The sequence below is a fragment of the Glarea lozoyensis genome, assembly GCF_000409485.1.
Source record: "Glarea lozoyensis ATCC 20868 chromosome Unknown GLAREA9, whole genome shotgun sequence".
NCBI lineage: Eukaryota > Fungi > Ascomycota > Leotiomycetes > Helotiales > Helotiaceae > Glarea > Glarea lozoyensis.
In genome coordinates this window covers 795,070-819,739 of record NW_007361004.1, presented here as the reverse complement: position 1 = coordinate 819,739, position 24,670 = coordinate 795,070, and the positions used below count along the sequence as shown (strand labels likewise).

Genomic DNA, 24,670 nt, shown 5'->3' with positions numbered 1-24,670 from the left:
GCATTTGATGGGAGAAACACAACAATCAGACAATAAAAATGATGAAGTCTCTCATGTGTTTCAAATATGTACGAAGGGAATTTGACCCTCTAGAACACTTTCTCAAAATTTGTTGAGAGAAAAAAGTTTTATTTCCCTATTTCTACGGTGAGTATGAAGCTGATTAGCAGGCCATTGACAATGATCTTGGTCACAAATGCCCGCGGCGGGCAGTAGTGGCAGTCAAACCCGATACTTATTCGATCTGGTTGACAAAATTTCGTTTATTTTGCCTAAGATTTCCAGACGAAACGTTTCCAGAACCCGAAGAAAAGCTAGGGGGCACAAGTTAGAAGAATGGTTTGGATGGTTCATGGGTTTCTGCCTCTTATTTTGTCCACCACGGGATGCGGTAGTCAAGACAGATTTTAAACAAATCTGAGGTAGAGGTAGACATTCCATTCGAGGACTAGAAAATGCCTGCTGTAAATGGGTCACTTCAAGCAGAGATAGATTTTATCAGATATCATATTATTTCTAAACTACCATGTTTTCGCTAACGGTATAAAGGGTATAACAAATCAACACATTCTTTTGTGTACACACAGACTCAAGCTTCTAATCTAGCCAGCAGCAAAAGTACTCTTCTTCCTCAACTTCTCCCCATACTTCCACAACAAAACAGGTGCTGGCCACCCAAGCCCGATAGCGATGAAACCGAGTAAGCTATTGCCCCAACCGTAATGTAAGGCATTATACATATACGGCGCGAAAAGCGGAAATCCGAAACCAGCTAGAGAACGTAGGACAGTTGCTGCTCCAACTGCAGACGCGGCATAGCGTGTGTAGGAATCAACGATGTATCTGAGGCGTTGTTAGTAGACGCGATGGGAAAACATTAAGGACCACGTACGTTTGAATACATTGAAACCCGACAATCACACCACCTGCAAAGATAGCCGCTCCGATGTTAGGGACGATCCAATGTGTCTTATATTCCGCCGACCAGCCATAAATGAAAAGTCCCGTCGGCACCAACAACGCTCCGGGAATCATCAACGGAACCCTAAACTCTGGCTTCCCAACTCCATTATTTCTCGCTTTGAGGGCTCGATAAATACGATCTTGACACGGTGCGCAAATTTGTGTTCCTAGGAAGAAGCCTACACCGAGGGAGATGTAATTCAGACCGCCTATACCGACGGATTCATTATATTCTTGCTCCCACAGCGTCGGGAAAGTGCTTAGCACAAGATACATCAAGCCGTACAAATAAGCCATGTAGAGGGCTAGGACTTGTACAATGATCTGTGTGCCTAATAGTTTGAATGGGCGGGTCAGGGAGATCTTGAGGGTCTGTATGACGGTCCGGTCTGGGCGGTCAAATTCGGTATGAAGCGCTTGATTGCCGGTTTCTTTGATAAGCTGTTTCTTTTTACGCTGGAGAAGAACTGGAGGATATGTTTCTTGCAGGTAAAAAAGACCGACTACTTGGATAAGTGCGTCTGCGATGGTGGTTGCGTAGAAGACCCATCGCCATGTTGTGTTTTCGGTTATGAAACCACCTGCTATTGGTCCGACTGCTGGTCCCAAAAGGGGAGCAAGACTGTAAATACTAATTGCGCGTCCTCTCTGTTCTGGTGTGAAGAGATCACTTAGAACTCCTCCACCAATGGCAAGGGGTGCACTTCCTCCTAAGCCGGAGAGAAAGCGGAAAGCGATCATTTGGCCTTTGGTCTGGGCAAGTCCGCATCCGAGATTGAAAAAGAGATAGAGCAGGTTGGAGCTTTGCAGAACGATGACTCGTCCGTACATTTCTGATAGTGGTCCAAGAAATAGGGGGCCGATCGCGTAAGCGAGGACGAAAATTGATAGTGTTAGCGATTGCTCGACTTGGTTGGTGATATTGAACTCTCGTGCAATGGCTGTTAAGGCTGGAGCTACCATGGAAGAGGAGACTGGTGAGATAAATGTAAAGGAGGACACGACGAGGGTCGCTGCCCATTTATGTTTGAAAGTCCAGTTTTTAGGATTTTCTGGGTCGTCGGGACCTTTCCAGGCGACTAAGTTTGGATCTTTGACTGATTTTGCGGATTTGGTCTTTTCTAATTTTGGTCTTGGTGATTCCAGATCTCTGTCTCTTTGATCTTCGATTCCATCTTGTACTTCGGGCTCGATGTCTGTACTTGATTCGTGTTCTAAATCTGACGCCTCGGATTTTTCTTCGGTTGCATCTTCTTCACCACTGCTTCCCTCCATGTGTTCTTTCTCATGGTGATCTGGGTCATAGTAGTGATATCCATGGTCGTTGAGATGAGTACCAGACACCAATCGTTCCAAGGGTGCTGGTGATGATGCTCTTGAATTTCCCGATTTGCGCGAAGCCGCACCCGACGTTGCTTTTCTTGAACTTCTCGGCCTTGGCCTCGAATCCGCCATGGCTGTATGATTTGAAAATATCACCTGCAAATGTATTCGTGAAACAAGTGGTGTTGCGGTGGCGGCCCGTTAGAAACTTCAATGACGTCGACAAAATGTATTGCAACCAGAAATTATTTAGGGAATAAGACAACAGAACGCTTTGCAGTGAAACTATGAAAATGAAATAAGGGAATGAGTTGTAGGAAATCAAGTTACAAACCAGGAAAAGAAGAAGGTCTAAATTAATCTGAGGTCTAACATCTAGAGCAGGAGATAATGGATTTAAGAAGGGGTTTGAAGTGGCAGCCAAAGTACCGATTTTCCGTCTCCATATCCACGTACACCGACGCACCGACCTTGAAAAACAACCAAAAGGTCCAATCAAGATTTGGTAGTTGAAGGGAATTAGGAAGGCGTAAATGGGTTGGAGTTAGCTGGCCGTGCCGAGTCCCGAGCGGCGACCTGTCCGTTCGCCTAAATTGTTGTGAAAAGGGCTACGTAGCCAATCAGGGGATGGAGAGAAGATAGCCGTCGTATTCTGCAATTATTATTTGAAGATTTGACTTTTTCAGGTACGGAGTATTTATTTTAAGCATCGAGAGCTGGTAGAACTGACATGCATTCGATGAGTAGAGAAAAGCTTGTTTCCATAAGCGCAGGAGGTTGTCAGATGCTGAGAGCACGGTCATTACGCTGGCGAAAATGAGTACCAGTAGAGTAGGGTAGTAAACGTTGAAACTGCGTGCGGATAGAAACATATACCGCTAGTTGATTTCGTACTCAATAAAGTTGAAGGTGGCTTGGAGACGACAAGCTTGATGTTTGGCATATACCTTAGCTTAAGATACTCTACATTTTATTACAGCGGACCTCTTGTCACCCTATGCCGACGATGTATTCAAAACATCGATTTCAATGTCAATGGAAAGAAAATGAAGGGCGTTATAGGTGATATATTATACCCTAGCTTACTATAAGCAATGGAACACTGCACGCCTGGGAAGAAGACAACAGAAAAGTGTGTAGTCTGGTGGTGGACAAGATGTTTGTCAAAGTCTGCTGATCAGAATCTTCAGGTGAGTTCCAGGTAGTTATCATAATGCAAGATCCTTTAGCCTTAGTGGACCTCAAGTTGAATCAATAGAGGTGATTTTTACACGACATAATTGACGATGTGCCGTTTTTTTTTGGGCTAAAATCCTTCACTGATTGACTATACGCTGCGGTCTAACCAGGACTCACCGCCGAGGCATGAGCTATGAGATAATCTTCCGCAGAAATTGTAGGGCTGAAAGACCATATACTCACAAGAGAAGAACGATGTAACTCCGAACTTTACTTGAAGAGAGTTGAAGAAAGATTTTTTTACATTGAGACTTCGGATGCTTGTTTAGACTTCGGATCAACAAGCATCCGCTCGCTCAGCCTGGAGACGAGCAGAAGGAACATCGTTCGACTGCAGATTGTCATGGCATGATTTTTTAAAGAAATGGTATATTTCTAGATCTAGATTTCCCAGCTTGTATCATCATCTCCACAGAGAACAGCCATTTACAAGGAGTCATCTACCAGCTGTCAAAATAGTGATCCAAATGTACCTAAAGATACTCGGAAGGATTCCCAATCGATGAGGCAAAGCGAAAAAGGAACGCAACAAAACAAAGCCAAAAACTGAAACGTATGCCATTGAGGCGCTGGGCTGAAGAGATCTAGATATTGCGTCCCAAAGCGACAAAAAGCAGATGCTTATCGCGGGAACTTGCGTTACGATTGGTAGACAGAAAAGTCCGGAGTCGTTGGAATCGTGAGAATGTCACCGAGAAAAAAGCAAACAAATGGTTGCTCCGCGAGGTAGAAGAGCCTCGCCCCTTTCTACTAGCCATTCGCAGACAGAACCAATCGGCACTGCCTTTTTTTTATGACGGCTAGCAATCCGTCCTTGAGTGTCGTCCAGATTGAATCAATGCTTACATCAAAAGCATTGTTTGCTTGGCTGTAGAAGTCGTGATAGTTTGACAATGATGAGAGGTTTAAGTGGGGCTGGATAGCACATCCCACCAATTATTCTCATAACGCAGCTACCCTGTAAATCCTTATCGAGATTCGAGGGGTTGCTTCTTTCCTACGACGGCAGTCTGCGAGTCTCCCGATTCTCCCCACTGTAAGCCTACTGTTTTGTCAGCATCGCAGTGGTCGTCCCATGAATTGCCCCTCCTCCTCCATCCCCATATTCGTGCATCTCTCTCCGGGGAAATAGTCACTGCAAAAACGCGCCGAGATCGCGAGAAAATTTCATCTACACGACCGACCATCTTTGAGGACCGCATAGAACATACATCTGCTGGCTGCTGACCACTCACGGTCGCGTAGGTCCATTTGCTCAAACGGACGGGTAAGAAACATTTATATTCCAATTATATTTATACTAGAGTCTGCGTCATATTGACGTTCGGGAAGCCCTCCGGGACCTGATATAAAAAACGGTCGACCTCTGCGACACCCCATATATATACCAAATGGCGGACGGCAAGGAGGCGAATCAGGTCCTTGTGCAATCCGGGTTCAGCGGAGATCAGCAAGCAAGCGTTGGACCATCATCAAAGAAGAAGTCAAGGAGTAGAGCGGACGATGCAGCATCCAAAAGGAGATGTGTGAGCACCGCGTGTATCGCGTGTAGAAAGCGGAAAAGCAAATGTGATGGGAATACCCCGAGTTGCGCCGCTTGTGCAAGCGTGTATGGCACTGGTGAGAGCAATGAATTCCTCAAAAGCATAAGGTCTACGAGTTGAGACTGATACTTGCCTTATCAGAGTGCATCTACGATCCCAATAGCGACCATCGACGGAAAGGTGTATATAAGGAAAAAATCGATAGCTTGAAAACGCGAAACTCAACTTTACAAACGCTCGTGCAAGCGATTTTAAATGCCGCGGAGGACGATGTGCCAGATCTGATAAGACAAATACGGACATGTGAGAGTTTGGACGATGTCGCGGACAATATACTTCGCCAGGAGCAAGGACTTGAAGACGACGACGATCTGCTAGATGACAATACCGCCTATACCACCTCGACCTTGCCAACGTTCGAAACCGAGTTATCGGGAAAGATGGGAGAATTAAGGCTAGAAAACGGATCGGTACGTTTTATTGGTGGCACGTCGAATCTAATATATCTCGAGCCGACGGATGATGAGGACCATATGGCTGGGATGGAAGCGTATACGCAACAGGACCAGCCGTTGACAACTTGGACGACGGTTACAACTGATACCGAGCTTATCGTGCATCTAATCAATATGTATTTCACCTGGTAAGTCAATCCCTCGATTCGCATTTCTTCTCGCGGGCTTTGGGGAACAGCTTGGTCACTCCTCACGCCTGTTGCGTAGAATGTTCGTTAATATGCTAACTCCTCCGAGGCATTATCCTTTCTTCAGCACATTATCCAAAGGCCTCTTCTATAGGGACTTTCTCCGAGGCAAGCCTGACGGCAACCCAAAACGGACCATATACTGCTCGAGTTTGCTGGTAAACGCCATGCTAGCTTTAGGATGTCACTTTACCAGCTCACCAAAGGCATGTGCGGATCCCAACGATCCTACTACAAAGGGCGATGCATTCTTTGCAGAAGCGAAAAGACTGATTGTAGATAACGACGAATACGAAAAGCCTAGGTTGACCACCGTGCAAGCTCTGTGCCTGATGTCTGTTCGTGAAGCTGGTTGTGGTAGAGAAGCCAAAGGATGGGTATATAGTGGAATGAGTTTTCGCATGGCCCAAGATATGGGCCTAAATCTTGACTCTGGTGGGATGACGAATAACCGAGAACACATGGATGAACAAGAGATTGATGCACGGCGAATAACATTCTGGGGCTGCTTTCTGTTCGATAAGTGTTGGTCCAATTACCTGGGAAGATTACCACAGCTTCCTGTGTCCAATATAACGGCGCCAAAGTACGATGTTTTTCCAAACGAGGATGCCGATAAATGGTCCCCATATACGGATAGTGGCATATCACAATTAAACGTCCAAGCATCTAGGACCAGAGCCATCGCATTACAGATCTCCTCATTATGTGAGATAAGTAGCGATTTGTTGATTTTCTTCTACCATCCGCAGCATCTGGAGAGATCTGTCGGGAGATCTCAAGAACTGAAAAAGTTGAGCGAGTTGCAAACACGGCTTGAAGCCTGGCGCCGAGATCTTCCAAAGGAGCTGGAACCAAAAGATGGACAGCTACCTAATGTTCTGCTCATGCAGTAAGTTGTGTGAATTCCGATTTTCTACACAAACTAACATATATCTTCCTAGTATGTTCTTCCAGTTATTATATATTCATCTCTTCAGGCCATTTCTGAAGTACAATCCCTCAAACTCACCTCTTCCTTCTCATGTGTCGCCTAGAAAGCTCTGCACACAAGCTGCAGGAGCAATCTCGAAACACATGCGTCTGTACAAGCGAACCTACGGCTGTCGACAGATATGTAATATCGCAGTCTACATGGTACATTCCGCGTGTACAATACATCTTTTGAACCTGCCAGAAAAGACCGCAAAAAGAGACATTGTTCACGGTGTAAAACACCTCGAGGAGATCGCCGAAGATTGGCTGTGTGCCAGAAGAACCTTGAGTATTTTGAGTGTACTGGCCAGAAAGTGGAAGATTGAGCTCCCGGAAGAAGCTGCCACCGTTCTTGCCAGAACTGATGTCAAGTTCGGTCATTTCAGCACATCAGATGTGCCATCACCTAAACAGGAATTGGTAGTCGCAACACCCCCTTCTTCAATACCCTCACCTCCACAGCCCTCCCGCGCTCAGCTACAGATGTCGAACTCACGGGATCCAAACCAATTGAGACAAAGTATCTACAGCTATGTTCCAGACAGCGGGGTGTCGATGGCCGGCGCACAACAGACTTTGCAGAACGCTCGAAATCCCCCGACTTCTGGTTCGATGAACAGCATGCCTTACGATACGACTCTATCTTCCGTACCATATACACGTAACAATTATGGCACTCATTCCACAAACACTTCCGTATCTGTACTAAGTCCAGATAGCAATTTGCCTCGCAACAATTCTGGTACCACCACAACTTCGACTGAAACTTCTGGGACCATGACTCGGCAAGTGAGTCCAAACACAATGTTTGGTGGCGTTGATGCGCTAGTTGACAGCCAAGACTGGTGGTTGAGGGATCAAGCAAGTCTTGTCCTTGGCTTTGACAACTGGATGAGTACAGGAGGTAGCGATGGCATGGGTAACGGCAGTGGAACTTCCCCAGAATTAACGAATCTACCGAACAACCCCGCCTCCGGATTTTTCATGTCGAGCAACGTGAACGGTGGCGGGGTAGATGCATTTGCAGATGACGAATGGTATGGATGATGACAAGATTTTGTATTACTGGCGTTGTACTGCGAAAAGCTTTTCTGGCATACGGATGCTGTGACGAGGTACATGAAGATATGGGGTAATGGATACTTACGAGGCACTTTGGTTTTATATTGCGAGCGATGGAGTTGGAGCGTATCTTGGCGGATCGACACGAGGAGGTGTAATACAAGCCTCCTATGGAATTCTGAAACCAGTATAGAGGATGGGATGCTGTACCTTTCGTACACAAGATGGGATTTACGCGGGCCGCTGCCCATTTTGGGGTCGGGGTTGGATCGAGAGAGGAGGCTAAGGTATTTGGCAAGCGATGCAAATCTTCTCCCCTGAGTCGCTCGCCTCTTGAAGAGGATCATCCGAGTTGCAATATTAAGTCAGGTCATCCGCTGGCAGGGGCCGGAGCTGTACCTTTCACAATCTATTCCATCTAGAACCTTGGGTGGGACAAAAAAGATACCGAAAATGGACATACGAACAAAACTCTGTATTTCCAACCTCCAGCTCCCCCTACCCTTTTCTTCACCAACTATTCCCTGCATACCGCGCTTCTGATACATCGCTTTTTTTCTCCAGGCCTCGCTTGCTTGCAAATCTCCTGCACGTTGGCATCCTCGTGAGCATGCTTAACCTTAACCCCCAGTAGCCGCCCCCTCCCCCCTCGTCGTGCTCGCTTCAGGAATTCTGGGGAAATGCCCGTTACAAGGACATGGGAATCTGGAGAAAAGTATGAACCCACCCGAACGACATATTACGGACGATGAGTGGAAGGGCCCCACATGGAACCTAGTAGGCGTTTGTCACATACCACGAGGTTTTTCTTTCTTTTTTATGATGATGTTGATGAAGATATTCTGATCTCGCGTGAACCCGTAATAGGGCTACGGAGCAGGAGTTCCGATTCCTCCGTGATTTTCTTGCTTTTTGCGCTGCTTTTTTGTGGGATGTGCCCTTGCAGTAGTGTAGGTTGTTTCTTGCTGGTTAAGCGTTGGCAAGCTTTGGATTGTTATGTGCCGAATGTTACTTTGAGGGCTTGATGTGTTGCGTTTACGAGTACCGGTTTGGGGGTGGGATCACGTGGTGATGAAGAGGGGAGAGGTTGGGTTCTGTGTGATTGAGGTGCAAGCGAGGATTGTTTCGGAAGGACATTTGAAGGTCGAGCAGTTGGGAATGTGAATATTGAGGTTGACATAAGTGGTGATGATGTGTTGGAGGTGTGAAGAAGTGAAGAGTTCTAGACTTGGAAAATTGAAAAATAAAAGGACGAAGTGAACTTTGTAGTATGTACATCATTGCTTAAAGAATTTAATATTACTATCATTACTTCTTACCTCATCTAAGATTCTTCTATTCAACATCACGTTTTTCATCATCAACTTCTCATCTCATCATCATCACGAGACTCCCCCCCTCAACCACAACCATCCAACCAAAATGCCTCTCTACCCCACAACACCCAGCTCCTCCCAGCCAACCAGCTCCTGTATCCCCCCAGCCCCCATCCCCATACCCAACAACGACCAAACCCACACCTTCACCGTCCTAGCACGCACCACAATCCCAAACACCCCTCCCCTCGCCATCCTAAACCTGATCCGCAACCTCTCCACCTGGAAACAATGGAACACATTCTGCCCTCACGCCGTCATCAAGACTCCAGGCACAGCAGTAAATGGCTTTGAAAACCACGACGACTGGTTGACTCCAGGAATGGTCTTGACCATCGACGTACACATGAATGGAGATGGCAAAAAGAGCCGTACGCAGGACATCGAAGTCACGATGTTGCAGGAGATCAAGGAGGGAGATAGGTATGTGAGTCCGGTGCGGAAGCAGGGGGGACGCGGGTATGTGATTGCGTGGAAGAGTTTGGGGTGGAAGGGCTGGCAGTTGAGGAGTGTACGGATTATGGAGTTTTGGGAGGGCGAGGGCGGGACGGAGTATGTGTGTTGGGAGACGTGAGTTTTATTTGTTCTTGAGTTTCTGCCTTAGCTTTATCCCCTGTGTGCTGTGGTATCTGGAGATGGGAAAGAAACTAATTTGACAGGTTTGGTGGGATACTGGGATCGACTGTCAGGAGGATGGTTGGATCAACTTTGGTTGATCGATTTGGCGATTATGCTAGAGATGTTAGAGAATTTTTCGAGAAGAGAGAGGTGGCTGATGGTGATGTTGATCGGGTTGTGGAGGGCTGAGAGTAGTGAAATTGATATTGGGGTGAAGTTCTTCTGAAAGTGTACTTCTAGTTTCAATGGCCTCGCCATTATATCATCAGCAAGACTGCTACTCATTGTGATTGTACTTGGCAACTCGAGAAGTTTTCATTTCTCGAAAAAGCAAAATGAAAAGATTAGATCGATGAATTTTAATTTTCTTATTTTTGATTTCGTCCTGTGTCCAATATGAAGGAAATACGTATATGTTATGTTAGATAACAAAAACCGAACCAAACAACAATTGTTGAGATTCACATCCTCAATCCATCCACCCAATAAACACAAAAGAGTATCATCCCGCTTCCATGCTCATAAATCATCCCGTTCCCATATCCACAAACAAGCAGAAGAAGAAGCTATATACAAAAAGCCAAGCATATGTATATTCCCATAAATTCCTCCGAATCAGAATAAACACCATTTTCCCAACCAAGTTCGTAATATTCATATCGTCTGACAAAGGGTAAAAAATTCTATTATGATCTCGTAGTCGAGATTCTTTTCGTAGCTCAGACGCCGCCAAAAATGTGCTTGAGATTGCCAACCCAGGATTCCGATTCGGTTTTTCATCCCGCAAGAAAAGGGATAGACTGTTTTACAGAGCTAGACCGGTGCCATCACCGGTCCATCGGTACAAGGCGAGAACTTCGCGTCGCCGTAACTGCTGCTCGCCAAAGTCTTCTGGGATTCGACCTCGGACTTGAGCGAGTGCTGAGCGCATCACTTTGCGGAAGTTTCGCTAATGTTAAGGTTAGGGGTCTGATAAATTAAAATGTGGGGGTAGGCTAAATACCTGGTATTCAGTATTGAGTGTCACCACACAAGCTTCATGTGCGCGCACAATTGTCTCACAAGCTTTGACGACACTTGGAGAAGCTTCTACTTGTAATTTGTCGGCAATCAAAAGTAATAAGAAGCTTCCTTGCAGAAGATACACGCCAAAGAAGAAAGGCATGAACTCCAAACCTGGATCGTACTCGAGGATATTGTTAATAGCTTCTGCAGCGCTTACAGCGTGGCCCGTTGCGTTAATAAAGCTTTGTGAAGATATCCATAGATCGTTGTCGTCAAGTAAGCCTGAACGGACTGGTTAGATTCTGCCTTTGTTGCGCGCCCGAGCTCTCATGCGAAAGAAGACAGTTTGAACTTACTAATTGGATCCCATTTCCCCGTAAGGAGGATATGGAGAACATGCATAACATGCGTGCCATAGGCTAACATGATGCGGGTTTGGATCTCTGTTTCCGAGATATGGGCTGATGAAGCTGTGTGTACTGAATGAACCGAAGGAGTGCCGATGTCGTTGTGCTCTTGGTTGGTGGACGAGACACCATCCATTTTAGCCTCCGCCATATGCTCCTCCGATTGAGGACCAAGATGGCGGAGTTCAAAGTCCTTGAGACTTTGACCGTAGGCGTCTAGTTGTCGAGCGATTTCGCTGGCGTAGTCATCCCATTCTTGGGATGATCGAAAACCGACACCGAATCGAGGGTGGTTCTTGGCGTGATAGAGATCTACGATCTCTCCGAGGATCGTCATGAGGGGTAGGAAATATCCGAATATACTATTGCCAGACACCTCGTAGTTAGGACCTCTGCGTCTTATCCGAGCTGAACCATTCGGGGAAGTAATATGAATGCTTGAATCACCAGTGTAGAATTCTCCAGCCTGCCACAACGTGTCGTCCATCGGCTGGAGAAGGCCGTCGCACTCAATATCCAACAGGAAGAGAGGTCTGTTGTAACAGAGTGCGAGGTGTCTGTCTACCGTGTAAACCAGCCACCATATCCGACGTCTTTCTTCTCTTTCCTCCTCGGTAATTCCTGCCGCGTTGTTCGAGTGGTCGTCCGCCTCTCCGTCTGCATCCACGTCCTCGCCACCCTCGGTCGCTGTTCTTGGTGAATCTTGGTTTGTGGGCAGTTCTCTCCCGAGTTTCAGCTCCCGAGCAAGAGACCAAGCCGCGTTCCACCATCTTAGACTTGCGCCCTTGTATTCACTCGCCGAGACGACGGTGGCGAGGTGAATATAAGTGACCACATCATCCAGTGTCCCAGCAGCACCAAAGGCACTTGTCTCTCTGTTCAAGCCGTCAGACTCGACTGAACCCGGCATGGCAACACCAAGGCCGCCCAAGGCCACGCCATTGACAACAGTGTTGGAGAAGTTGGGCGAGGTGTCTCCCGCGGAATGCCCGTGGATGAGAGGCTTCAGGAGACCAACGGTAAGATCAAGCAGTCGTTCGCAGATCCGGCCACGTGATGAAGGAGGTGCTGTCAGGAAAGTGGCATCGCTCGTCTGTGCAACAACCCACAGCATACTGGCGAGCAAAGCTGGGGTGCATTGTCTCGGCTTGGTCGGGTGAAGAATAGAGTGCTTTCGGAATACGTAGCCGAGTACATAGGGGGATGTGGGGTGCATCAGAGCAGATGATGCACTCGCAAAGTACAGGTCCAGCAGGTCGCAGGCCAGGGATAAAGGGATGATATTGCCCAAATGCGGGATGAGGGGTTCCAGAACGGGGTAGCGGAGTGTGGTTGTATAGTTCTGCGTCACGTGTTGTTGGTACTGTGTCGAAGGAGATGGCAAAGACATCCATCCTCCTGGCGAAGCAGCATCCGATCCCATGGGAAACCCGGGTAGAGGGCTATCGCCTAGACGAAAGGGGCCCGGAGTATTGCCCGGATAATGAGTTGGGCTTTGAGTCTGAATGGCGTACGGGAGATCTGTGTAACCGGGTAAAGAGCCCTGCCCGGCACTGAAATTGGGATGACCGCCATTGCTGTTCATCAGGTGGGGATTTAGGGCAGACCGGTAGCCATGCATGCTAGAATAGCCGTTGAGATTCAGGGACGCAGGACTTTCGATTTGGTCCGACTCTGCGCGACTAACCATGTGAGGCTGATGTCCATTTGGCATTTCAGAGAGACTTTCGAGGCTACCCGCGCGTAATCGGCCTTTAAGCGCCTCTCTTGCGGAACCACTATCAAGTCCAGTGGTATTCAGACTCAAAGATCTTTGCGCTTGCGGACGTTTGAAGTCATTGGTGCTCTCATTTGTGGTCGAGCTGCTCTCGTTGCGAGACTCGGTGGGAGACCGCTCCTCTGACGTGTGGCTTGTAGGTGACTTTTGGCCATTGGCCGCCGCCGCCGCTGCTTGCTGGGCGAGGTCTTTGCGAGATGCCTTACCTCGCTTCTTTCGCTCCCTAATGTACTCGCAGCCCAATCCGAATTCTAGACAAAGTTAGACTACATCCAAAAAGTGAGACCTGTGGCGAAGAACTTGCCAACACAGTGAGCACAAGGTGCCTGTCCATCGCATTTCGTCCGGAGCTGGTTGCATTGATCACAAGCTCGGCTGATTCTCCTTCTAATCGGGCCTGAAGCACCGGTACCGTTTGACCTGCCATGTGTAGGGCCTGGTCCATAAGGATGTTGTCGGTGTTTATTATTGTGGCCTCGATGCTGATTTTGGTGAACATCAACATGTTGCTGAAGTTGCTGGAGCGCGTATTGCGAGCTGGTCGCCAGTGTGTCTAGACCAGAATGCATGTGATGCGACTGGACATGGCCATTTGAGAGCATGCCGCTCGATGGCAAGGCGTTGTACGCCGAGAAGCGATGAAGAGGATTTGACAGCATCGTGGACACTCTTGTTGACTGAGTGAAGGCAGGAGGAGAAGACCAATGCGTCAGGATGTGGAGATGTCGTGGTAAAAAGAAAGCGGAGAAGATTCTTAGCTAGCCTTGGAGTGAAGATGTGCAGTCGGAGCATCTATAAAAGATATGCTTCAACAGAAGTCCGGGGTACTGCCCTTGCGTGCCTTGCTCCTTGTCTCCCAGGAGGACATCAGCAGGACCCTTTGTGAGAGGCAAGTGTGGAGAGCTCCAAAAGACGCGAAGAGGGTGAATAATTTCGAGGAGGGCGCCACCAGGTGACAAGGCAATCAATTGAAATGGCGGGGTCTGCAATCTGCAATGTGCATTGATGAGAAAAAAAGAGGGCATGTTCTGGAGTTTATTGCACTCGAGTGTGGAGAGACTAGGATATTGCAGCTAGCGCTTCTCAGGAGCATGGGCATGTCTGGTAACTTAATAACAACGTCTGGCTCCAGGGCGGCCAGCAATTGGACGTGGAGGTAGTCAAGCTCGGTATAGCGATACTTGTGTGCTTGGCGTCCGTTGGGAGTTGGATGGGTGCAAGACTGCTTGAAGCAGACCTGGAGACGAGAGGAGAGACACTTGGAGGTCCGCGGCGGCTTGCGCTCCGAGACGATTCCCCTCGGCCACACCATTTCCGTATTGGGAGACGCTCTAGCAGGGCTGGCAGCTCCAGCACGAGTGACCACTGACCACAGCGTGAACAAATGCTCCAAAAGGTCTGGGGAGAGTGGGAGTGGGAGCGCGTTAGAAGCCCCGATTCCAGTCTGCGCGCGCCAGGGTGAATGGGTGAAAGGCAAGGGCCGTTGTGTCGGGCAGCACAACGCAACTTACAGACAGACTACTCGCTCGTGCTAGTGTCTTGCTGGTGAAGTACCTCTACCTGCTCCTGCTCTGGTTCTGGTTCCTCACCTGGTTCCTCGCCTGGGCTCGAGTATCTCAGCTCAGCATCTCAGCATCTCAGCATCTCCTGCTTCCCTCAACGACAGTGACACCTTCTCGACCTGACGACGCCGCCGGTCCTTGCCCTTTCGGCAATGCGACTCTTCGAGTCTTATCGAGTCGGAGTCGAGATTTGCGTCTTTCCTGCCCAATCACCGATGGGTGACGGGCCTGCTGCTCCAGAATCGATCCTGAATAATGACCGTGGGTGGCGGATACAGCGTACCCTCGCCCACAACCACCCACATCCACCAGCGACTAGTCCTCATGAGGCAGTTCTCCATGTCAAGCTCGATCGCGGGCCTGTCTGTCCTGCTTGGATCTCGGCGCTGTCAACTCGTTTGTGGAAGCCTTTCTGTCTGGTGCGGTTGCGCAAGCGAAGCCTTGCACACGAACCGATATGACCGATATCAAGCTTTGCGAGTCGACCACCACAAGCCAGCCTCAAGCACCGTGAGCTACGCTGCAAGTGTGTCCCTGAGAGTCTCTTTCTCTCCCAGGAAATCAGAACAGTTCAAAGCACCAGCACCGTCGGCCTGCACCAGTGAGCAACGCGTTAGGCTTGCGGAGCTTGGCCTAACAAGCACATGCCGACTGCTTCGAGTGGGAGTAGCGGTTCCACGTTTTCCCCTCTAGACCACGAGAGGCGGCGCACCGCGGCATTTGCTCGATTAGACTTGTCCTTGACTTGATGGTGTAATCGAATTAAACATTTACTGCGCCAATCATACGAGCCTCTCAAGCGTGGCCCCCCTTTAATAAGCGTGACCATCGGCCAAGTCGAGGAGAAGCGAAATCGTGTATTTTCGTCTTTCGTACAAAACTCCTTTGACCCTTCCTGTCGCTTCCTCGCGTCCGGAGGAAGGAAGATCGAGAGAGCCTCGCATCACACCCTCTGCTCCCTCAGCTGTCTGATCACTATCGTACCTACGCCATCATAACACATGTGTCGTGCAGCAACTCCGGCGTCCGCTCACCAAAGCCTCAAGGAATCCGATGATGCTTCTGGAGAGTGTCTGGGGTGTTCCCGCGCCACAGCTGTCAAGACAAGTAAACGGTCCGATCTTCCTCCAAGATGCTTACCGTCGAGACCAATCGAGATCCAGGTCGACGTTAAGCGGCCCCAACCGACAACCAGTCATTGTGGTGATCCGTTTGATGAGAGGCTACTTCGTGACCGTCAGCGCTCCACCAGTAAATCCATCATCACAGCTCTTTTGACGACTAAATTAATTCTGGGTTGTCGCCGCTCTGCACATCGCGCACGAGAGTTGAAAAAAATGTGTCTTGTTCCCTGTTACCCCGGATCTCTGCTCTCCAGTGCCAGCCTTCTCCGCAACCCTCCGCTGCAATACAATCCCATTTTAAGAGCGTGGAGATGAAACTACTATCGAGGTGCAGTAGCGGATTGTGGAGGTCGGACGTGCCCTGCCAGGAACTGCAACGATGTGATGGAAGGGTTTGGATCTTCGAGAAAGACGTCGAGGAGATCATCGTGAAACGCCCAAACAGCCATAAGCCCCTTCGACGACTGGTTGCAACTCGCAAGTGGTTGGACAATTCCAATGTTTTGCGGGGTGACAGGGCCTCATTCGGCTGTCAGGTGGTAGGGCAAATCTTTCAGGGAGAGCTTCTTGACGGCAATGATCGCTAGTAGGCACTTCGGCCCCCTCTCATGCATCTCTCGTAAACCGAATAGGAGATGCAATATAACGTGCCAGAGGGGTGGAGCCGTGTTACTGTGAAATTATGCTTATGATGCCCGAAAATGTGACTTCAAAAGCGAATTCAATCTGATACTGGCGTTCCTGGAAATTTAAAGCTGCATATTTACTCATGTCATGGCCGAATCAGTGTTTGAACAGCAAGTAGACAGGCTTCCCCAGAGACCAGCATAGTAAATGACGGATTGCAATTTTTGGGCATATCGTGGAGAAACACTCCCGACCTGCCGTGCAGTTTAATGTTTATGAACATCGTTAGACGACGAGTGTACCTCAGGTGATCGGTTCCTGCTGGCGAAATCAACTTGACAGTCCAAAACCTGACCTTAATAGCTATTACAACGCAAAGAATGGTTCGGTGGAGCGGCATGACGAACAATAGATTGAAAACAATTTCGGCCAGTCAGTCCCAAGCAGATATTTCGGTGAATTTTTGAAGTCTGAGATACGTCTTGTTTTGTTGCCTAGTTTGAAAGCCATAAAGTGTAACTGGCTTGCAGAAATGTTAGTTGTATATTTGGTAAGCTCACGTTGTCCATTCCACAGTGTGGAAATGCGGATACAGGTCAAGCCAAATAGTCTCTTATCTATTCCATGTTCCAGTAAGTGATTGCTGCATTTGATGCAATTGAAATTTTTTGGCGTGCTGTGGGAGCAGCGGACACCCGATAAGGGGTTGTGTTACTCGTTGCGCTGCAAAGGTACGGGGTTTCCAGGGCAGGTCGACTGCACAGGTGAGCTGAATTCGGATCGAATGCAGAGTCCGCAGTTTTTGAGGCGGTGACACCTTGGAATCGATAGCTTGCCAAAGCTCGAGGACTGCTCTTGCAGAATGAGATCCTTCCAAAAAATGTAAATACTGGCTTCCAATAATAAGACACGTGAAGCACTAGCTTCCCGACTTCTAGAACTCAAGGACGCCGAATTCTACATGGTTTCTCGTGGTGTTTTCGCAAAATCCATTCTTTTTAGGTCTGTCCTGCCTGATACTGCATACCACAAAAGCAAGTACGCTGTCCGATTCTTTTCTTCATGGGATTGCATTATGAAATGCGCCATTCAAATTCGTAGATCATCGATTCCTCAATGTTATTTCCCGACTGTCCAATTTTCACAAATGCTTGCTGCACTCACTTTGATCCTGAGGACGAAATGGGGTCCAGCTTCCGAGCAGAATGCCCCGCAGCAAGTACCGAAGACGCCATTTCATGTTCCGTTGCGGCGCCTTGCGCCACTACCTTGTCGTCCCTGAGCCTCGAACTTGCAGCGAGGCACGCTTATCGGTGAAAGGCCTATGAAAAGATAGAAGGTCGCGGTACTTCAGTCCAACGTCTACCTTTCTGGGGGGATCTCCGATGGGATCTGAAGGCGCTTTCGAGAAACGGGCAACATGCTAAGATTCAAAACGTACCACAAATGATCATCCACCGGTTTACTTGCTGTGCCACGATAAGCAGGAAAGAGTCTAAACAGAACACAACATATCAGGATCCTATTTCTAGACTTCAGCTCGTTTACTGCCATCACTATCAACAGAAGTGGAACAAGTATCAAAGTGTCAACATCGAACATTATTCTTGTTGCCTTCAGATATCCGCGTTACAACGTTCCACTACCGTAGAAAATGCAACTGTGGGATGTTTTTCAATCGTAGGAAGTATTTTGATGCCAGAAACCAGTTTCATTCGCCAAATTGGCTCTGGGATTTCTTCTCTGTTCTTACACGCATTCAGAGCATATAGCGCATCCCAGAATAATAGCAACAAATGACGGTGTTGATTGACACGTGTTTCTTTCGCGGGGGTTCGATTGTTGAGCAGTAGCCTGGCATCCAACTCTCGAGTCTCAAAGCATTAACAAATGTTACTGGGAATGTCAGCCTGCGACAGTTGGATTGGAGTTGACTGCAGGAGGGGTAACCTGACAGGTCATGAACTTGACGGCTTCCAATCCGATACCACTTAATACTCCGTGGTCTGGAGGAGTCCCTTGCCGTTCAAACCTGGTCTTAGGATAGTGAACCAGAGCGCGAAATCAGAGCTTGTATAGATGAAATATCTAGAGGCGATTTGGAAAATAGATCACATGCTTCCGAGAAAAGATAACAAACAGAAGACATAACTCATCGGGGTAACTACCTCGACAGATATGCACGTGGCCGTGGATATTAAGACACCGGAGCCACTGGGCAAAAAGAACATGCATACGATGCCAGCAATGACTACAACATATGTGCGCCACTCGGCAGTCAATGTGATAATAGATGAGATGAGAAGCTTCGGCCTTGTTGAGAGTCGAGACCTGGCATGGATTGACGCTCGACTTTGAACTCGTAACTTGGTAGAGACAACACAAATAAAAACAACAACAATAACAATAACAGCAGTGATAATGCATGGAAGTGAATTCGAAACTGAGGAGCAAGCAATAATTTTGTTCTATCAACTTCCCAGAGCCGGGACTCGCAATGTCGCTCCGGATCACACCTCGTCTCTCGTGTCGGGTTGGGTTGGTGTTGGTCGAGTGTTCCTGATGTTCAGGGTTGAAAGGTTTTGACAACTGCCGAGGGGTAGAATCTGAGAAGTCGTCACGTTTCGAGACAAGCAAGGTTATGCAAACTAATGACATTTCAAAATCAAATTCATTCTGATCATTGGTACTTTTGATAGTAGGAATATTGTTGTATGAGGTCGACTCGCTGCAGAGACAATAAGTGTTCGTAACGTGTCTAGGTGACCCCTATCACGCTGGGGCTAAGCTGTAGATACTTATGATCTAAGCAGGAATCAATATAGAGAGTAGAAACATCTTGCTTGCGCAGATGCAAACCGGAAACATAAAACATTATGGCAACTCAATTGAATAAGAATTGGCTTTCGCTTACAAGTACTTCGAAGTATATTGAGCATACCCAGTTTGGAAGGGCTGATCACGTGAGTCTATACAACACGGGAAACTTTCACCATTGTCATCGTCGTGCAGTTATATGCTAACAATTGTAGAAATCACTTCGTTTATATTTTGTTACATTTCAATGGAAACTACAAGAGTTCAAGATGTTTCTGATAATGTCCCCTCGAGATTATCTTTCAGCTTATCCCCGATTGAGATTTCCATTGTCGTCATCAACTTTCGGTGTTTATGACATCTTCTTATATACCTAGCTAAGCTACTAAGCTGTGTAACGTATTGGTAATCCGCCAATAATTGGTAACATCCAAGCAGGACCAAAGGATGTCTCTTTCGAGCGACAGAAGCTGCCGCTGCACCAGGTGGTTGCTGAAGAGGTAAAGTGGGGATTGCGTCACTGAAAGCTAATATTCTAGAAACTACACCAGCACTCCACAACCTCCATATCTATGAAGTAGATTTTCTTTACAAGCATCAATCGATTTGATTTCTTTGACCGTTACTTGTATCGACTCAGCACTTCTCATAAACATAACACCAATTCGAAATGTCTTCTACTTCGGTTCCTAAAACAACCAAATCGTGGACCGTCCAAGGTTCAGATGGCTTCGAGAGCCTCAAGTTCAGCAAGGATACGCCCATTCCAGAAATATCGGATTATGAAGTCTTGGTGAAATTTCACGCTGCTTCACTAAACTATCGCGATTTGATCATTCCAAAAGGCAAGTACTAGTAATTTTCAAACTGCCGAAAATACCAGTATTTGACGATTCCCAATGTGGGGTGATGGTCGGAGATTTCTTAAACCCAACAATCGAGACGCGAGATGAGCATTATGCTGACACAAGGTAGGAATGTACCCATTTGCACAAAAGGATGGGGTTGTACCTTGTTCTGATGGAGCTGGAGAAGTCGTCGCTGTGGGCTCGAAAGTCAGCCGCTTTGAGAAAGGCGCTAAAGTTTTGACACTTTTCAACCAAGGCCATCTAGGCGGTTCCCTTGACCCCTTGACAGTTACTTCTGGAGTAGGTGGTGTTGTTGATGGTACTCTCAGACAATATGGCGCTTTCAACGAGAATGGACTTGTTCACATGCCACCGTCCCTCAACTGGCTGGAAGCTAGTACTCTCTCATGTGCTGCTTTGACTGCTTGGAACAGTCTTTATGGATTGAAGCCACTGCAGCCAGGACAAGTGGTTCTTACTCAGGGCACAGGAGGTGTTAGTATCTTCGCCCTGCAATTTGCTAAAGCCGCTGGCGCTGTTGTTATCTCGACAACGTCGTCCGCGAAGAAGGCGGAAACTTTGAAAAAGCTTGGAGCCGATCACGTACTCAATTACAAAGATGATCCAGAATGGGGTGCCAAGGCCAAAGATTTGACGCCTGGTAAAGAAGGCGTTGACCATATCCTTGAGGTAGGAGGGCCAACTACCATGAAACAAAGTTTGGATGCTATCAAGATCGACGGTGTGATCTCCATCATTGGATTCTTGGGTGGTGTCAAGAGTGAGAAGCAACCAAGCTTTTTGGATGCTTTGAACCATATCTGCACTATTAGAGGTGTGCTAGTTGGCAACAGAGTTCAATTTGAGGATATGGTGCGTACCCATCTTTCAACCTGTCACTAAGCAACGTAATTAACACTGATATAGAACCGTGCCATTGAGGGGAATAAAATCAAGCCGGTTGTCGATGAAAAGGTGTTCACATTGGAGGAAGCTAAAGAGTGAGTTTCTCTCAGCGCTTGTTTTTATCTTATTTTATGATATTTATCTTACTGACTATTTGTAGGGCGTACCAATATATGTGGGACCAAAAGCATTTTGGAAAATTGACGATCAAGATAGAGTAGAGTGACTGTTCTGATGTTTCTGCACGTGTGTTCACTATGCTGAATCATATTATGAATTTTATACTTAGCCTGACGTTGTTCATCTTCCAGCTTCTACAGTCTTGTTAAGCTTGTAAGTAGAGATCTTGTTTTATGTTGTTACTAACTTGAAAACATCTTGTTTATCATCTAAGAAATGTACAATATTTTGACAAAGAGCAAGAACAGAGAACAATCGAGAAATACTGTCCTTCAACATCGTCTTATTCTTTCACCTCTAAACCACTCAACATCTTGAAGTACATATTATGAAATAGAAATCAATATGGCAGGCTCGCTTATCTGAAAAGGGGACAAAATCACAAGATGATGGCCCCCCACCAAACTAAAGCACCGCAAACTTTTCTAATCCCAATATTGAAAGCCTCCATTTCAGCCTTTCACTTTATTTTCAACTATACAAGAATTAATTGTGCTGAAGTTGTTTTCTAGTGAACATCTGATTGCAAACCAAGTAATGTCAAGTCAGCACCATGCAACTACTGTATAAAATTTAGTAGAAAATTAGAGAGTAAACGAATATGTCTGAACAATTTAATACTCGGGTGATAACAAGGCAGACTTCTCATTGTGTTATCTGTACAAGAACCCTTGTTCATGAATGATCTCATCGAGCCAAGAGTATAATAACTGGTTATTCACAAAATAAATAATCTTGATTGTTCATAATTAACCATTAATCATTAGTCATTGAGGAGCCATACGTACTTCCGCATCCTGACCAATCGCCATCATCTCCTCCCCCTTCAGCAGACTGGAGTCCTCAGGTGCCATTACAGAAAACATGAATTACGATAACCTGTTTTACCTGAGAGTTCTACCAGACCCAGACTGGGGATTGAGCATCCCATATATGAAGTTGCAAAAGATCCGCTCAGTGTTTGGGAGACTGGAGCTCCTGTAACTACTCCCTGACTTTGGTTTCGAGCTATTTCCAGGAGATGGTCGCAGATTTTAAGGCCCTGAACGCCACTCGAAAGAACACGGAGAATGGCAGATGACAGAAAACATAGCAAACTTCAAGCTCCATCTTCCTGACCTCGGAAGGGTATTATTACTAGATAGATCGCCGAGTCAAAGGATGATCCTAGTCGCCACAAGACAAGCGGAAGAGCGCATGTCATGCTTCTCTAACGAGCTTCCCGACCCAAACATAGAAGCATTCTGGCAACCGCACTATACTTTCCATAATTTTCAAAACTTCCCCGAGGATATACGATGGATGATATGGGATTGGGTGGTGTTCAAAAAGCCACAAATTCTAGATCTTAGGAACTCCTTAGAGAGTTGCCCAACAGTTACCCTTCAATTCGTAAATTGGGAGAGTCGGGATGAAGTTCTACGTCTGCGCAAAGCGGTCGAGCTTTTCATTCCTCTAAGTAACCATTTTCACAACCGACTTCCCCATGCCGCCCGTCCAGCTGTGAATACTTTTCTTACACGTTTCTCTCCGAATGGTAATCTCGTGAACGATGACGAAAGTGGAGTTTGGAAGCCATGGGTCGACTGTTATATCAATACCAAAGGTCTCCATCATATTCAGCGTCTGATATTGGTTGCAACTGACTATTTCCAAGCCCAAGCAATCTATCGAGACTTAATAAATTGGGCTGACGGATTAATTCACCCGCCGGCAGATTCAGCAGCCACAGCTCTTCTTCAAATGAGAAGTATGAAAAGAGTGTTCTTGGTGCCTACACAAGATATGAAGCACACACTACGACGTAGAGGAATGCGTGATGCAAGACCAGACCTGCAGCTTCAGTCGCTCTTCTGGACTGTTTTCAATCTGCTAGCTGAGCTATTACCGGGTTACTCCAAACCGGAGTTATACTACATTCCATATGGTTCTAAAGTGAGGGCAGAAGATCTACTTAGTGAGGTGCCGGAGCAGTTCCAACTTTTCGTACCTGACAAACATAATTTGAAAAAATGGAGCCGCTTCTTGTACCTCAGATCATGATGGTAGACGGAGAATCACGCGGTCTTGTTCATGATCTTTTTGGAAAAGCATCTCTTACGTGCCAGGCAAATGAAGGTGAGGATGAGACAAACACGAGAGTGTAGACAAGAGGTTTCATATCTGGCGACAAGAGTAATGATGTATTTGACCATTCCCCTTTATCTCGACCCAACACTGGTGCAATGAAGATGACCATACTATCATGATTAACCAGAAGAAGACTTGGAAGAAACACCATCATAGGTTTTCTTGTTGTACAAGGAGAGTAATATTGATCATAATGAGATATTAAGTCTAGTCTCTTATTCAAAAACATGGATTTACAAAACGCATTCTTCGAGTCAAAGCTCCGTGGTCATTGAATTTTGCGACTGCTCGAGGGTCGTGGTGCTCACGCAATTTATTTACTACAGGCACGCCCCATCACGTGATATCATTCCTTTTTGGGGCTCAGGTTATGGTGACTGCGAGAGGTTGAAGCCGGCGGGGGTTGACCATCATTCAACAGCATTTTAATAGTACACCACAATTACTGTACGGAGTAAATCTGGAGACGAAGGTCCCCAGTGGCATCATTTGGTGAGCCATGACTGTTCCAGTCCCAAAAACTGACGATGATCTCGATGCACTTGAAGCTCTTGAAACCGAAGAGAAAGAATTCACAAAGGTACCCTTCCCCTCGTTGACCTGGCTGTTCCATGGCCATAGATCTGACACAAATACAATATGTAGGACGCTGAAATTGATCGCATTCTGAAAGCTTTTCGTCTTGATGCGTATGTATATTCCTTATCTCGGGCCTCGCGCCATCAAGCTGACATTTCTACAGCTATGCAGTGCTTGACCTCCAACCCGGTGTGCCAGAATCAGACATTAAGAGATGCTACCGTGTTAAATCCCTTTTGATCCATCCGGACAAGACCAAAAACCCTCAGGCCCCAGATGCCTTTGACCGGCTGAAGAAGGCGCAGACGGAATTGATGGACGAGAAGCACCGTGAACGCTTGGATGAGGCTATAGCCGATGCGCGTATGTTGCTGATCAGAGAGAACAAATGGACCGTTGACAGCGAGGAATTGAAAACGCAGCAGTTCGCAAAGGATTGGCGGGAGAAAACGAAGCTGGTCTTGATCGATAATGAACATAGGCGACGTAGACAGGTTAAGGCGCAAATGCAGGAAGAGGGCCGGGAACAGAAGAAGGCTGACGACGAGCTTGAAGCTAGAAAGAGAAAAAGAGATCATGAACATGATTGGGAAGCTACGAGGGAACAGAGGATTGGGAGTTGGAGAGATTTCCAAAAAGGTGGAGAGAAGAAGAAGAAAAAGAAGGCTAAACCTATTGGTTAAAGTCGTAATATTACCTGCTTCGGGGCTTTTGATCTGGGCGTCATTCAGGCGCAACACGGATTTCTATGGCCTATGGCAAATGGCAATTGGGCGTATTATTCCAAGGAACATAGCTTCCAACCCACGGGTGTGTTATACATAGGACCCGAAATTTCTATAGTCAAGCCCACTGATACTAATGCTAGCCTCAATTGACGATATGACCATGTTTGTAGGCCGTGA

At 47.0% G+C, this 24,670-nt stretch overlaps 7 protein-coding genes across 7 annotated transcripts; 5 read left to right on the top strand and 2 right to left on the bottom strand.

Annotated features, from left to right (window-relative positions):
* Nucleotides 1-602: 602 nt before the first annotated feature.
* Nucleotides 603-2,418, bottom strand: GLAREA_08193 (MFS general substrate transporter; the record flags this gene model as incomplete). Its single annotated transcript, XM_008090238.1, has 2 exons — nt 603-843; nt 893-2,418. 2 exons carry the CDS (start codon nt 2,416-2,418, stop codon nt 603-605), a joined length of 1,767 nt encoding a protein of 588 aa, XP_008088429.1.
* Nucleotides 2,419-4,916: 2,498 nt separating this feature from the next.
* Nucleotides 4,917-7,794, top strand: GLAREA_08192 (Zn2/Cys6 DNA-binding protein; the record flags this gene model as incomplete). Its single annotated transcript, XM_008090237.1, has 4 exons — nt 4,917-5,145; nt 5,211-5,712; nt 5,822-6,664; nt 6,717-7,794. 4 exons carry the CDS (start codon nt 4,917-4,919, stop codon nt 7,792-7,794), a joined length of 2,652 nt encoding a protein of 883 aa, XP_008088428.1.
* Nucleotides 7,795-9,231: 1,437 nt separating this feature from the next.
* On the top strand, nt 9,232-9,992 carry GLAREA_08191 (uncharacterized protein; the record flags this gene model as incomplete). The annotated part of the gene is made up of 2 exons (XM_008090236.1): nt 9,232-9,737; nt 9,845-9,992. 2 exons carry the CDS (start codon nt 9,232-9,234, stop codon nt 9,990-9,992), a joined length of 654 nt encoding a protein of 217 aa, XP_008088427.1.
* Nucleotides 9,993-10,608: 616 nt separating this feature from the next.
* GLAREA_08190 (uncharacterized protein) lies at nt 10,609-13,651 on the bottom strand (the record flags this gene model as incomplete). The annotated part of the gene is made up of 4 exons (XM_008090235.1): nt 10,609-10,752; nt 10,807-11,090; nt 11,165-13,243; nt 13,399-13,651. The coding sequence occupies 4 exons, from the start codon at nt 13,649-13,651 to the stop codon at nt 10,609-10,611; spliced, it is 2,760 nt and encodes a 919-aa protein (XP_008088426.1).
* Nucleotides 13,652-19,792: 6,141 nt separating this feature from the next.
* GLAREA_08189 (NAD(P)-binding Rossmann-fold containing protein) lies at nt 19,793-21,097 on the top strand (the record flags this gene model as incomplete). Its single annotated transcript, XM_008090234.1, has 5 exons — nt 19,793-19,915; nt 19,968-20,004; nt 20,098-20,843; nt 20,898-20,971; nt 21,037-21,097. The coding sequence occupies 5 exons, from the start codon at nt 19,793-19,795 to the stop codon at nt 21,095-21,097; spliced, it is 1,041 nt and encodes a 346-aa protein (XP_008088425.1).
* Nucleotides 21,098-22,217: 1,120 nt separating this feature from the next.
* Nucleotides 22,218-23,099, top strand: GLAREA_08188 (uncharacterized protein; the record flags this gene model as incomplete). The annotated part of the gene is made up of 1 exon (XM_008090233.1): nt 22,218-23,099. The coding sequence occupies one exon, from the start codon at nt 22,218-22,220 to the stop codon at nt 23,097-23,099; it is 882 nt and encodes a 293-aa protein (XP_008088424.1).
* A 586-nt stretch (nt 23,100-23,685) lies between these two features.
* On the top strand, nt 23,686-24,448 carry GLAREA_08187 (Chaperone J-domain-containing protein; the record flags this gene model as incomplete). The annotated part of the gene is made up of 3 exons (XM_008090232.1): nt 23,686-23,766; nt 23,832-23,875; nt 23,929-24,448. The coding sequence occupies 3 exons, from the start codon at nt 23,686-23,688 to the stop codon at nt 24,446-24,448; spliced, it is 645 nt and encodes a 214-aa protein (XP_008088423.1).
* Nucleotides 24,449-24,670: the final 222 nt, after the last annotated feature.